At 36.0% G+C, this 16,271-nt stretch overlaps 1 protein-coding gene across 1 annotated transcript in view; it reads left to right on the top strand.

The window, feature by feature from the left end:
* LOC129216322 (uncharacterized) overlaps nt 1-7,029 on the top strand; it is a 33,750-nt gene extending 26,721 nt beyond the window's left edge. Inside the window, exons 6-7 of the mRNA XM_054850533.1 lie at nt 1,566-2,100; nt 6,782-7,029. Coding sequence (XP_054706508.1) covers nt 1,566-2,100; nt 6,782-6,994 — 748 coding nt within the window. The 3' untranslated portion in view covers nt 6,995-7,029. The remainder of the gene's footprint in view (nt 1-1,565; nt 2,101-6,781) is intronic.
* The last annotated feature ends 9,242 nt before the right edge of the window (nt 7,030-16,271 follow it).

Genomic DNA, 16,271 nt, shown 5'->3' with positions numbered 1-16,271 from the left:
AGAATATCTTGAAAAATGAAACTTCGTGCACCTTTCAAATGAAACTGAAGAACTGGCTTTAAAAACTGTCCCGAGATCTTGATATAAACGAATTTATTCACTGTTCAAATTGTTCATTTCAGGATTCCAGCCCCTTTGCAGGATCATTCGAAAGAAGCTGGAAATTACTCCTGCTCTAAGGAAATTACATTTTTCAACAGGACTCTTCAATCGGTCATGTAACGAAATCGGTACTTAAATCCAACTTATTCGGGAATGGTTTTGTTTTTTAATTTAGAAGTCTGTATCTCTAAAATATTACTTGAACAGTGAAAATCCGTTACAACGAATACCAATACAGCGAAATTAACTAAAGAAGGTGGGGGGAGGTGCAGATTAGATAAGCGTTGCCCCAAAAACTGACTTTTTTTTTTTTTTTTTAACAATATGGCTTCAAAAATCGGGACGGATGGTCACCGTAGAGCGTAGACTTCCTTCGTCCAATTCAAAGTGTTATTCTTACGTAACAACATGAGAAAAGTTTATTTGATTGGAATTTTCAGTTTTTATTTTCGTGAAATAAGTCGATTCACGCTGTGAAAAACCCTTTTGCTATCGATCATTATTTTTAACTCTGAAGGGTGAGGGGACAGTCGCTCCCCTTTCCCTAGAACCCCTATAACTCCACTATATGCGCCTTACCTTTCCCCTCACCTCTCCTCCCCCGTACGAGCTACCTTCGCACCGTTCGCCCGACGGTCACCAGTGGAACCGGGCAGTGGTACACCTATCAGCGCAAAAAAATTTGCTTTGGATAGTTTCAAAATGCCAAAATTTTTGTAGTACTAATTTCATCCCGAAGATTCCTTTAAAACGGTGCTTATTTTACTTTTAATTAAGGAGTTTAATTTAAAAACGGATTATGGGGAGGGGGGGGGAGAAGGGACAGAAACTCGCATCTTTTCAAAGTTAATTCTAATCCTCCGTATTCCTAAACTAATCGTACGGTACTGTTTCCATGGAAGTGGATTTTCGAAAATAATGAAATTTTGTTTCAACGATAGGTGTTAAAAACAGTTTATTGCTTCTATTTTAGGCAATGGTCCCATCTCTCCAACTTTTTCCATTCTTGTTGATTTTATGCCATTTGTTTCAAAAACGAAAGTTTTCCCCTCCCCCCCCCCCCCTTTTATGAACTTCAAGCTGATACACCTTCTATCCTTTTGATTGATTCCTTTGTCCTATGTTGCTTTGCTTTACGTTTCTGTTTCTATGCTAAAAGTTTTACAGCGAAAATATTACTTGTGTACAAAATATAAAGCATGATGTAACAAATTAAAATTGCACACGCGTACTCTGGGGTTATTAGGAACCCTTTTGATATTTTACAAAAATTACAGTAATAATGAAAATGTTCAGCAAAATTTTGACGCGTTGATGAAACAAATAGCAATCACTTGCGGAACCCCTGTAAAAATTCTAAGGAACCCTAGAGTTACATGGAAAACAGGTTGAAGACCTTTGCTCTATACAACAGATGATATTTCGTTTATTCATAAAACTTTCTTAAATTTTACAGGTAGAAGACAAAAAAAGAAAATAAACGAAAAGAAATTTGTAGCTGCTAAAACAAGCAGTTGTTTAAACCATGTATCGAACAAAAAACTAGAAGTTGAGTTTCAAAATGTTATTGGAGGACCCTCAAACAAACAAACTCGTAGTTTTAGTGATTCTATCATTGACACAAGCAAACGATCTGAAAAAGACAACTTTGACATTCCTCTAGAAACGTCTGACAATATTTATTCCTCGAACGATATGGATTTAATTACATATTCTTCTGATGACGAAAGCTCAGCGCCTGATCATTTGAGGCTCTCTACGGAAGATGAGTACATTGATGATGAAATTTCTGAAAGTACACCCATGTTTTGGGGAGAACTGAGTCTTCTAACAACACAAAAGCACTCAAATTCTTCAAGCGATGCTGAATGCAGCGAATTCTTAGATCCAGAATACTTTAGGCAACGCTATTTGAATAGCAACTTCAATCCTTCCGAATGCAAGATCTTTGGAATTTCGAACTACTATGGCTATGTAGCAGTGAAAAATAGATTTCAGGTAAGTTAATCAAACTATTCTTTGCAAAGTATTTTAGTTGATGAAACTGTGCCATTTTCTTCAGCTGTAGTGGCTTTTCAGGCTACGATAAATATATTTGGCCTGAAATATTTCTCTATTTAAATAGTGTCGTGTAATTTTTATCATCTTCTTCACTAATGGATAATTTTTTAAAATATTGACCATTAATGTCAAGGCAAAAAAATTGTGCATGATATTTTTTTTTTTTTTTCAAAAATAAAAAAAAGGGAAAGAAAAAAAAAAACTTTTAATGTTAATAATAATTAAGAAAGGTTGTATAATAAGTTAATCTATTTTCTTTAAATGCTTCTGAAACGTAATTCGCATCATTCTTTTATAGCTTTTAGATACACTTACGAGACATAATTAACAGTGGCGGATTTACCATGTCACAAACGTCGCAATTGTAAAGGGCACCCACGAAAAGTGGCTGCGTAGGGGATGATTTTACCTCTTTCTCAAACTGTTCTTTTTAAAAAGGATGTGCTATAAGGACTGCGAAAATACACTGGTGTAAGAAATTAAGAGAGTTTTCAAATTTGGTCAATTATTTCCAGAACTACTGGACCAATGAAATTTGGTATGTACATACGTTGAAACAATACAAACCAAATAGCCATCTAAAATTTAAAATACACACGCATGGTCATAAAAAACGCTCTTTATAGTCGGATGGTATAAAACAGCGGTTGCAAAATTGAATAAAAAAAATTAGTTAGTAGGAGATATGATTCCCTGTAACAGACATATAGGCCTCGCAGTGTGACTCCTTATTTGAAATGAAGCAGTTTATAGGATCCTGGGGTAATTTTTTCCACTCGTTCAACAACTCTATACTCAAGCTGTAGAGGGTCCCCGAAGGGGTATTGCGAGTTGCTATTGTCCTCCTGAGAGCGTCCCAGACATGCTCTATAGGATTGGAGTCCAGAGATCTGCTTGGCCAATCTATCCTATGAATATCCTGCCGTTCAGGAAATTCGTCGACCAGAAGAATTCTATGTGGTCTTGTGTAAACATCCATTAAAATTAACTCAGGGTTAACAGCGCCCCTCAAGAGATGGGCGTAGGGCTCCAAGACCACATCTCTATACTGCCGTGCTAAGCACAGATGTGGTATCTGCAGTAGAGCTCAAAATGAGAAATTGATGATTAAAGTTTTACAACTCGCTTCTTTGATTTGTGACTTAATTAAATGCTCAACTTGCGGTAGTTGTTTTCGTAAATAACTTATCTAAAAACCATAAAAGAGTATTTTCGTAAAAATCTTAATTTAAAATTAATAAATGTAGTTACGACAAATTTTCTTTTCAAAACCTTTTCATATACTAAGCTATTTTCACCGTAAGTGACAATTACTAGGCATTTTTAGGGGTATCTGCACAGATACGACAAAAGTAGTTTAAAAAAACGTGCTGAATGTATCATTAAATAATACTGAAAACATCTGATTTCTTTGGACTTAGCTGTTTCGCTTTATTTCGTTAATACAAATCTAACAGAATCTACCTTCTGAAAGATACCATTTTCAAAACTCCGGACAGTTAAAACTGTAATCCATAACACTTTTCTGTTTTTTATGTTCAGAAATGTGCTTTTTATAATGTTTTATTTTCTAGATTCATTTTTACCGAGCATGATAAAAGATAATTTTGACAGCAGACGATACTTAAATAAAAATTTTACTGGCCGTAGAATGAAATGCGTTTTTTTTTTTTTTTTTTTTTTTGCATGAAAGAATTAGATATGAATATTTTACATGCATTTCATTTTTAGAATTTGCATTTTAACTAACCATTTAAATAGAAAAAGCTGAATATTTACTTTAACAATTACGCAAAGTTGTATTAGATTTTATTATCATCCTGTATCAACTATTCAACGGTAAACTAATTTTAATATTCTGTGTTACACTAAACTGCTACATTATTAAATTTGCTGTTTTACAAAGGGATAAAAGTCGTATCTACAAAAAATACTAAGGAAAAAAGTGGTAACTGCGCAGATACCACTTAAAAGGCTTAGTATTTGTCACTTACGTTCAAATTGCCTTAGCAAACTCCGCAAACTGTGCAGTTACGACTTTTTTCTTAAAGCTTTTTTTAATATTTCGCGTTCACAAATCGCCAAAAAAACTTGAGATTAAGGTAAATTAAATTACTAACGACCACCTGGTGACAATAACTCAATTTTGATAAAATGTGCAGATACCACATCTGTGCTTAGCACGGCAGTATACCTCACAACTGTAACAGAGCCTCTCTCAAAGACATGGAGGGGCGTGCAGCCCTCCAACATGATGCTTGCCCAGACCGTCAAACCTCCTCATACATAATGGTCGATTTCGCGGTTATTGGAGGGCAGGTAGTGTTTCCCGGTTCAGCTTAACCGACTATTATTGTCCTACGTTCATTGGATGGAAGCAGGAACCCACTACCTAACCTCCAATATGCGCGAAATTGACCATTATGATGGTGGTGGTGGTTTGACGGTCGGAACAGGCATCATGTTGGGTGGCCGCACACCCCTCCATGTCTTTGAGAGAGGCTCTTTGACAGTTGCGAGGAATAGAGATGTGATCTTGGAGTCCTATGCTCATTTCTTGAGAGGTACTGTTAGTCCTGGGGTAATTTTAATGGATGTTAACGCAAGGCCACACAGAGCTCTTCTGTTCGACGAATTTCTGGAAGGGGAGAATATTCATTGCAGGGTTTAGCCAAGCAGATCTCTAGACTCCAATCCTCAAGAGCATATCTGGGACGCTCTCGGGAGAGCAATAGCAACTCGCAACACCTCTCCGGGGACCATCCACAGTCTGAGAACAGTGTTGTTGAACGAGTGGAAGTAATTGCCCCAGGATCCCATAAATTACTTCATTTCAAGTATGGAGTCACACTGCAAGGTCTATAGTTTTGTTACAGATGGCCATACCCCCCCCCCCCATTAACCCATTTTGTTGTTCAATTTTGCAACCGCTGTTTCGTACCATCTAACTCTAATGAGCGTTATTTATGATCATGAGTGTGTATTTTAAATATTGGACGGTGTTATTTGTTATGCATTGGTTCAATGTACGTACATACTAAATTTCATTAAAATCGGCCCAGTAGTTCTGGAAATAATTGACTATATCTGAAAATTCTCTTAATTTCTTACACCAGTGTATAATGCAACAGGTACCCAAACGCGTAAATCCGCAACTGATAATTGACAGTTATTTGTAGATTGATCATTATTGCTTTTGGGTAGGGCAGCATTAAGACTTATTAACGTTGAAAATATACACTGCTGACCTCTAGGAAGGGGCACTACACATTTTGTTACGGGGGAGGGGGAGGCAAAATTTATAGATCCGTGCTTGCAACTATTGTTTGCGTCATTTTCTTCAGTCGTAATGGCTTCAGGCTACGTTATACATTTTTGGCTTGAAATATTTCTACATTTTAATATTTTCGTGCAATAGATACAAATAGATACATATGCCTCGTATTATCTATTCTAGAAAATCACCAGTTGTAACATGACGGCTGCAAATTTCTCGGCCATATCCGTTCCATTCCATTTGTAGAAACAAGAAACTCAACGAGTAGGCGGGTGTTATCGTAATTCGTGATTGCAGAAAACATGCTTTGAATTCAAGACGTCAAAATTCCAGTGCATGCTGGGTGTTTTGAATTTCTTTTCATAATGTTATCATCAGACTCATCTTCCTTAGGAACAACTTTTTTTTTTTAAGACGTCCGTGTTGTAATTTTACTCAGTTATAAAAACCGATGTGATAACGAAACAAAATATATTATATTAATATATATTAATATTATTATTGCCTACTCTACTTCTTGCGGGGGGAAAAAATAAAATATATTGGATGCGTAAGAGAGTGATTGAACATGTGTGCAACAATCTGAAGGGAAAAAAAAGTTCTAATCAAAAACAAACTATCAAATGTTTCATGATAGTAAAAAACTGTAGTTGGGGCAAACCTAACCTGACAGCATTATGTGATGGCAGCGCAGATCCTAAACACAGTATTACGACGTTGCCAGGTAAGGTTACCCCAACTATAATGGGGTCGTTTCCAAAAATTTAAAAGTATTTTTTTCTGAAAGAGCATGCTTAAAAGCATAGGATCTGACCATTTTTTTAATAATTTATTTAAGTTTAATATTTTTTAAAAAATACTTAAATCGGTGCGCTTTCATTGTTTACACTTCTGTCGTGTGACATCACAAATGATAAAATGCCATTCAATGTTGCCATTCACAGAGCAAAATATTTAATTCGCATCTTTACTCGCGTGCATTGGCAACGATATAACGATATGGCAAGCGTAGAGCACAATTTTAATTCGCTGCTTGATTATCATAACGTGGAAACGTAGTAGAAAGTTGCGGCAAAGTGCATCACTTGTGAGTCATCAAGACCACGCCTTGTTTGAAAAATCGGACATTTAAAAAATAATTAAAAAAAAAAAACTGTTGGGAAAATGAAACTAATTTCTGGGTCCATGTTTTTTTGTTTTTTGTTTTGCTCATTCTATCCATTTCAATGACTAAAAGTAGTACTTTTGACTGAAGGAAACCACCCCATTGCTATTTACTCTTTGTAATGGAAAGATTTCATTCCTTTCCGTTTTTCTTTTTTTTTTAAATTTTGCTATTAGGTTTTGACTAAAGATGCTGGAACAGGAAACTTATCAGTGAGTGTCCAAGGTTTTGGAGAACATGACGTGTCTTTGGTGTGTGTAACATATAGGAAGAAGGACATCTACGATGTCACATATCAAGTCATGACTGCAGGCTACTATCTTATATCTGTGAGGTGGATGGACTGCCACATTCCTGGAAGCCCTTTCGTGTGTAAAGTGACATTCTGAGAGGATCGATTCAGCTAATTTTATTTGTTACTCCTTTCACGTATATTGTACTTTTTATACACATTGATGTAGACATTTTGTACTTGTAATGCAATATATTAAGAATCTTATCTTATACATATAAAATCTGAGTATCTATCTATCTATCTATGTCCAAGCTTCTTCTCCCGAACGACAGTGAACTGACCATCGAACCAGGTATCGATGGATTCGTCATCTTCCCGTCTTCATGTTTGGCTATTTAACATAATCTTCCGATAATAATTAGCGGAGATATCAATTAAAAACTATTAATTATGACTCTTAGATTACAAAATCAAATCCCTATTTTTCGAAGGCTTTCCTCCATTCAAATTATTATTCAGTGCTTCATCTCAACTTTCCGCAACAACGCTTTTATTAAAATGTATATCGGGTGAAGAAAATCATTGAGATGAAAGATTTGTTGCCATTTTTTTTTCTCGAATATGAACAGGTAAAATTCTTGTTTTTGTTTTGAGGCTTTTCCTGTAATCAGGGGATTTAAAAATGTTTACTTTTTGGGGTTTTCCGCAATCTGCCGCAAAATTTCACTGACTTTTTTTTTTTTTTTTGTTCAAGCCTGATCGTTAAATACGCGTCACATGACATAACTTTCATTTTCGAGGAGGACCGTGCACGTCGTAAAGTAAATGATTTACAAGTTATTTGAGTTCTTTGAGGGTTTGTACCTGGAAAACGGATTGATGTAATTCTTGTACGACCATGTGGATAGAATCCATCCAAATATTTATCTGAGTGGTATGTTGCATTAATAAACACCCGGGCAACGCCGGGTAGTAGACTATTTTATGTAAAAAGCGGATTGTTATTGTGCATAAATATTTCCGATATAGTCTATCAGATGTAATTCAGTTTAACGTGAGTAAAGATTATAGTTGATAATGCATATATTTTCCCCTTTTGTGCTGACTGAAAATGTACTCATAACTTGTATCATTGATAACGATTATTAACGTTGATGAGGTGTTTTGGCAAAAATATGTTTTACTGGTGTTTTGCAAACCTTGCTTTACGCGCATTTATTTATTCCTTAACGCGTTAGAAACTAGTGTCAGTGTACTACAAAAGCATCAACTGGACTGCTCTTACATTTTTTAGGTAGCCCGTGCAACGCCGGGCACGCAGCTAGTCTTATACATATAAAATCTGAGTATCTATCTATCTATCTATCTATCTATGTCCAAGCTTCTTCTCCCGAACGACAGTGAACTGACCATCGAACCAGGTATCGATGGATTCGTCATCTTCCTGTCTTCATGTTTGGCTATTTAACATAATCCTCCGATAATAATTAGCGGAGATATCAATTAAAAATTATTAATTATGACTCTTAGATTTCAAAATAAAATCCATATTTTTCGAAGGCTTTCCTCCATTCAAATTATTATTCAGTGCTTCAACTCAACTTTCCGGATGAACGCTTTTATTAAAATTTACAGCGTGAAGAAAATCATTGAGATGAAAGATCTGTTGCCATTTTTTTCTCGAATATAAAGAAATAAAATTAGGCTTTTGTTTTAAGGCTTTTCCTGTAATCAGGGTGTTTAAGTTGTTTACTTTTCGATTATTTTGCCGTAATCTGCAGCAAAATTTTGCTGTTTTTTTTTTTTTTTTGTTCAAGCCTGATTGTTAAATACGCGTCACATGACATAACTTTCATTTTCGAGGAGGACCGTGCACGTCGTAAAGTAAATGAGTGATTTACAAGTTATTTGAGTTCTTTGAGGGTTTGTACCTGGAAAACGGATTGATGTAATTCTTGTACGACCATGTGGATAGAATCCATCCAAATATTTATCTGAGTGGTATGTTGCATTAATAAACACCCGGGCAACGCCGGGTAGTAGACTATTTTATGTAAAAAGCGGATTGTTATTGTGCATAAATATTTCCGATATAGTCTATCAGATGTAATTCAGTTTAACGTGAGTAAAGATTATAGTTGATAATGCATATATTTTCCCCTTTTGTGCTGACTGAAAATGTACTCATAACTTGTATCATTGATAACGATTATTAACGTTGATGAGGTGTTTTGGCAAAAATATGTTTTACTGGTGTTTTGCAAACCTTGCTTTACGCGCATTTATTTATTCCTTAACGCGTTAGAAACTAGTGTCAGTGTACTACAAAAGCATCAACTGGACTGCTCTTACATTTTTTAGGTAGCCCGTGCAACGCCGGGCACGCAGCTAGTCTTATACATATAAAATCTGAGTATCTATCTATCTGTCTATGTCCAAGCTTCTTCTCCCGAACGACAGTGAACTGACCATCGAACCAGGTATCGATGGATTCGTAATCCTCCCGTCTTCATGTTTGGCTATTTAACATAATCCTCCGATAATAATTAGCGGAGATATCAATTAAAAACTTTTAATTATGACTCTTAGATTTCAAAATCAAATCCCTATTTTTCGAAGGCTTTCCTCCATTCAAATTATTATTCAGTGCTTCAACTCAACTTTCCGGATGAACGCTTTTATTAAAATTTACAGCGTGAAGCATAGACTAATAATAAGAGTAGACCGAGCTTTCCCAGACTTGCTGCTGAAAAAATTGGTTCATGGATACATCATGTGACTGGTGGAAGGCTTGGCGAAAACTTTGGCGGCATGGTTGCTAGATGGCAGGATTATCTATAGTTTGGCACTCGACATGTATTTTAAGACGTAATGTGTTTTTATTATAATTTTTTTTCCAGGTGCAGAGATGATTGAACTGTTTTTCTTTTAGTTATGCATTATTTTGACATTAGTAATTAGTTTTTGATCGCAGTTTTCAGTAACTTTAATTTCATTCGGAACTACTACATCAGCGTTGGCGTAAACGTAATGGCGTAAACGTTTTGCGTTAACGCAAAAATGTACTAATCGGTATCATAAATTGAAATTGTAGGTAAAAATCTTACCGTTTGCCGATTCTTTTTGGGCGCTTGCATCTTTAATTGCTTAGAGAGTTATTAAAATTGAATAAAGAAAAGGCACAATACTATCTAAACGAAAAACTCACTATATTAACAAAATATTTACAACTTAGAATAACAAATTTACAAATCAGACTCCATAAAAGATCATTCTTCCGTGTTCCATCAATTCTATTTATTTTATTTCTCGCTCGCGTTGATCGTCTGCTACGATCAACGCCCGCTGTTGCTAGGATATCCACTAGTCACATGGTTTGGTTTATGAGCAGCAAAAGGGTTGCCATAGCTCGGTCTATTCTTATTATTAGTCTATGGCGTGAAGAAAATCATTGAGATGAAAGATCTGTTGCCATTTCTTTTTCTCGAATATAAAGAAATAAAATTAGGCTTTTGTTTTAAGGCTTTTCCTGTAATCAGGGTGTTTAAGTTGTTTACTTTTCGATTATTTTGCCGTAATCTGCAGCAAAATTTTGCTGTTTTTTTTTGTTCAAGCCTGATTGTTAAATACGCGTCACATGGCATAACTTTCATTTTCGAGGAGGACCGTGCACGTCGTAAAGTAAATGAGTGATTTACAAGTTATTTGAGTTCTTTGAGGGTTTGTACCTGGAAAACGGATTGATGTAATTCTTGTACGACCATGTGGATAGAATCCATCCAAATATTTATCTGAGTGGTATGTTGCATTAATAAACACCCGGGCAACGCCGGGTAGTAGACTATTTTATGTAAAAAGCGGATTGTTATTGTGCATAAATATTTCCGATATAGTCTATCAGATGTAATTCAGTTTAACGTGAGTAAAGATTATAGTTGATAATGCATATATTTTCCCCTTTTGTGCTGACTGAAAATGTACTCATAACTTGTATCATTGATAACGATTATTAACGTTGATGAGGTGTTTTGGCAAAAATATGTTTTACTGGTGTTTTGCAAACCTTGCTTTACGCGCATTTATTTATTCCTTAACGCGTTAGAAACTAGTGTCAGTGTACTACAAAAGCATCAACTGGACTGCTCTTACATTTTTTAGGTAGCCCGTGCAACGCCGGGCACGTAGCTAGTATATAATTAAGAACTGAGCGTATGTATCTATGTATGTATGTCCAAGTAACTTCTCCCGAACGCCAATGAACTGACCATCGAGCCAGGTATCGATGGATTCGTAATCTTCCCGTCTTCATGTTTGGCTATTTAACATAATCCTCCGATAATAATTAGCAGAGATATCAATTAAAAACTATTAATTATGACTCTTTAGATTTCAAAATAAAATCCTTTTTTTTCGAAGGCTTTCCTCCATTCAAATTATTATTTAGTGCTTCATCTCAACTTTCCGTAACAATGCTTTTATTAAAATTTGTAGTTGTAGCGTGAAGAAAATCGTTAAATGAAAGATCTGTTGCCATTTTTTCTCTCGAATATAAACAAATAAAATTTTCGTTTTTGTTTTGAGACTTTTCCTGCAATCGCGGGGGATTTAAAATGTTTACTTTTTTGGTTATTTTCCTGCAATCTGCCGCAAAATTTTACTCTTTTTTTTTTTGTTCAAGCCTGAGTGTTGAATACGCGTCACTAGACATAACTATTATTTTCGAGGTGCACCGTGCAAAACCGGGCGACGCAGCTAGTAAAGGCATAATTATTGTCATGTCTTGAACTATTGAAAATAGTCTCACATTATAAAACTAATACAGTATATCGAGCGTTTCCCAAAGTTCTCTCCGCCAAAAGATGAACTTGTCATTTGAAAACAAGATGGAAACAGAGCAGTAGATCTTAAGAATGAATCGGAATCCTTATCAGTTTTCAAACGTTCCGTTATGAAGAAAGTGCGTAAAATATGCAAATATTTTCGCAAATCATCCTTAAATAATCCTGCAATATTACATTCTTGAGGAAAAATGGGAGCGAACCGTATTATGAGATTGCAAAGCACACTATAGTTAGGGCAAACCTAACCTGGTAGCATTGTGAAAGCTACGGAGAACCCAATTACAGCATTACGACGCTGCCAGGTTAGGTTTTCCCTAACTATAGAGTAGCTGAATTGCAGTGTTAGAGCGTTTCTGTTATATTAAAAATTGCACTAAAAATATCTAGTTGACAAAAAGTGCTCATACGAAAACATGACCTTTTAGCGAGCAGCTGAGTCGTAAATAACCTTGCTCGCGACTACACTTATTTCAAACGAAACCACAGAAAATACCCGTAAACTTACCCTAATTAGCGTTACTCCCGTTCTAATGAATCAAATGCACATGAAACTAATATGATGATTGATGTGAATGGACATTGACACAAAGGAAAGTAGATTTCGATTTAGTAATAGAAAAGAAAATGGACACCGCATATTTCTCGAAAGCTGCAGTCTTTCAGCAAAGACCAAATATGGGACTCAGAGAAGAAAAATGTATTTTTGAAAGATGTGACATTCGTGGGAATCAGCTGCAAAGTGTAAACATTATTTTAACTCTATAAAACCAATTATAGACTACGCGGCTTCGTCTAACTCATTGCTTTTTGCACAAAAATTCCTTACACTTTTGCCCGAGTCCTGGGCGGCAACTTCAGACGGTTGCAATTTCAAGTGTGGTGCTTAACACGATTTTCTAAAAAGGTCATATCCCCTCTTCGAGACCAAAGAACTCCTTTAATTCCGCTTTTAGAGCATTAGATAAGGAAAATTTCCGGTTGAAAGCCCCCGATCCCCATCCCCTCCCCAATGTCATTGAATTTTACTAAAATTTGCGTTATTAGGACTTTAATTTCCAGAAAAGAGCTCCTCCTTTACCCGCAACGTTTTCAAACTTCAATGTCACAAAATATCTTGGGGCAGCTCCCTAAAAAATATCCTGATCTTCCACCTAACTTCAATTTTTTAAGCATTGTCGGGAGAGGTTGTCTGAACAGCCTCACTTTCTCTAACATAACTCACTTTCTCTAACTAAAATAACTCACTTTCTCTAACTAAAGCATGGATGTCCATCTCGCCAAGAAGAAGGGCACCCTTCCGCCAAATATTTTGAAGACCACCAATCATTCAACGCCCCCCCCCCCTCATACACACACAGAGAGAAAGAAAGAATGAAAATGGCTCTCAAAACAGCCCCGAAAAAATTTCGATGGCGCAGTCTGCGCTACGAGTCCCCTAGGTGGGCACCCCTGACTAAAGATAGACTGAAATTGCTTTTTTTGAATTTCGAAAAACATTCAGCGACGGGTCCCGAAACTTTTGGTCCCATAAAGAATGACTGAAACTAACTTGAGTTTCTACAAAAATATCGGAAGGAAAACCCATCTCCTTCCCTTTCCTTTATTATTACCAAACATAACCTACAGTTGCCCTTTAGTGCAATCCAAAGTTTTCTCCCGAAGAATTTCGGTAGATAATCCTGTAGTTCCCCCCATTCCTTTATCCTCACCAAAAGTAAAGTAGCACAGTTAGAAGTTCAGCTTCAGAAAGTTTCTCAGAGGAGCCCCGATCTACTTTTGTCAGCAAAGCCTAAAATGAACTTCAATTTTGAAAAATGTTCCGAAAGGACCACAAACCTTCCCTTTCAGCTATATTTACCAAAAATTTCAATTCTTTATTTCAGTTTTGAAATTTTCTTCCAGGCAGGGATCAATTGATCCCCCTCCCTACTCCTCCTAATACTATGAAAGATGGACTATATCGATGCTCTTACGCTTTACTTCCGTTCTTCCTCCGACGCAACCACTGATATTAAAATTGCTTTTTCAATACTTGTAACTACACTGAAACACTGGCCTCAAAAAGTTAAGGTACAACCGGTTTTTAGCATCTAATTTGCAAATAAAAGAATTTAAAAACAAAAAAATTTGGAGGACATGTGCATTAAATAGTGTTTTATTGAATGCGTCATAGAAATTTGTATAAGTGTATTGCAAAAACGATTTACAGCAAAGAAAGCAATCTTTGCGGAAAAGTCCATTCTTGAAGAAAACAGAACATCACAGTGTTATGTAGTAAAATGTCCTAGAAACAGTAAAAAATGTGCTCTAATAAAGAATGTGTCCCCCCCCCCCACAACTTAAATACATTGGCGGCATCGATTTTCCGTGCTGTTTAATAAGTTTTTAGACTCTGAAATAGGAAGCGAAGAAGAGATACAGAGTAAGCCTTGTTCCAGCTCACACACACACACATGTAACGACCTTGGAGGATTATTTAAAGCAGCAACCTGTCTGCCAATATAGTCTCAAAGATGTTCTATCGGATTCAGGTTCGGAGATCAAGCTGGTCATTCCATTCGTTCCAACCCGTGATCCTCAAGATACTCCTCAACAATCCAAACTCGGCATTACCATCCATCAGAATGAAGTCATTACCAATAGCACCAGCATATGGGCGGACATAAAGATCACGGATATCATCCCGATATCTCAGTTCCTCCATGGAACACATGCAGGTCAGTGTGACCACCAAGCGAGATCCCTGCCCATGATCCACCACCTCTATAACTGTGTCTTTCAACAGTGTTACATTGATGGTATATAGTGCACTGTTCCCTCCCGATCAGTAGGTGCCCTGAATCACTCCCCAATGTAATCTGGATTCGTCCGTGAACAGCACAGAAGCCCGTTACTGCTGGGTTCAGGAAACATGTTCTCTTGCCCAGCATAAGCGAATCCTTCGCTGCGGTTCATTGAGGGGAACGCACACAACTGGTCGTGTTGCATAGAGACTTGCATTGTGAAACGATTTCGCACCGTAATTCCTGATGCTACAAAGGGATCTGCAACGAGCTGCGAGCACGTGAAAACCGTCTGCAGGTTGCGTCCGTATCCTACATACACACACGCATACATACACACATTCACATGCTTGCACTTAGACCATGCATGCCAGGCATAAACACACGCGCATGCATACATACACACACATACACTCACACACTCATGCATGCACACAGACGCAAACACACACATACCCACGTACTCATGCCTGCACACAAACACACACACCTAGTAGCACAAAAAACCGATCGACGTAGAAAAACTTTCGAAACAATATAGAACTATATTTTCACCGACGTCGAACTACTTAAAAACTTGCCACTTCCTTTACGTTCACGAATATCGGCCCTGAACATTCAGGAACAACGGTCCAGAGTATTCAGAAATAATGGTTTTAAAACCGATTGACGTAGAAAAATTTTCAAAATCCACATAGAACTATATTTTTTCACCGACGTCGAACTATGTAAAAACTTCCTGCTTCCGATAAGTTCACGAATATCGGCCCTGAACATTCAGGAGTAACGGTCTATATAGTCGCCCCAATTGCTATGAGGCAACAACATGTCATTTTTTCCTTTTTTTGCAGATACAATCATTTATAAGTATAGAGTTTTTACATTTCTTTCAAAGCATATTCATCATAATGGCGTTTGATTTTATTGAGTGACAAGGTTTTGTCTCATTGCTCGGCACAAGGATGCAATTTCATACATGACATGCATTTGTGTTCAAGATACATGAAGCTTACTCATTTTCTCGATTTTATGCTTGTAAAACCGTGCTTTCTATTAACTTACTTAAAGTACAATAAAATATTAAGAAAGAAAAAGCCCTTTAAAAAAATGAGAAAATAAATGTTTTTGACTCAATATTGAAAGAAAATGGGCCTTTTTCTAAAATGCTTAAATGAAAAAAAAAATATATTTAAGTAAATAAATAAAAATTTAATAAATAATAATAAATAAACTAGGATTAAATAAGGCGGTTAAAATCTTTCATGTTTTGCAAATATGAAGGCTTTTGCATGTTGCAGTATAATACAGCAAAAATTTAAGAAATAATTTCTGTTTAACATTTTTTTTTTTAATTATAAAATAAAAAATAGTAAAAATAAAGCTTTCTTACAGTCCCAAAATACTCAACCTTCAAACTCCAGTAGATATAAAATAATCCTGAAATATTTTATTGCATGAAAATATATTGTGTTAATATACCTATAAATGACTTCATTACATAAATAACCACATCAGTAAAAACAGTAGAAATAACAGAAAAATAAGAGCACATGTTTTTTTAAGCATGAGCCTACAATCTTAAAACTGAAATTGTACTTTTTCAGCAATACCTTTTAGTAGTAGTTTTTAAAAGCATTAACAGAGAAAAGCAAGTTAAGCAAAATGGCCCTTAGATTATCTTTCATGCAAGGGATGAAATTACTTAGTCATTTCTCAGTTTTTGGGGATAAAGTTGTTATTCAGGAGTCAAGGAATACTCACAGCAAAATGAAATATCTTGTCTAAATAAAGAGTAGAAGCAAAACTA

The sequence above is a fragment of the Uloborus diversus genome, chromosome 2 (assembly GCF_026930045.1).
Source record: "Uloborus diversus isolate 005 chromosome 2, Udiv.v.3.1, whole genome shotgun sequence".
Taxonomy (NCBI): Eukaryota; Metazoa; Arthropoda; class Arachnida; order Araneae; family Uloboridae; genus Uloborus; species Uloborus diversus.
Note: the sequence above shows the minus strand (reverse complement) of the source record. Positions and strands in the feature narration are given on the sequence as shown.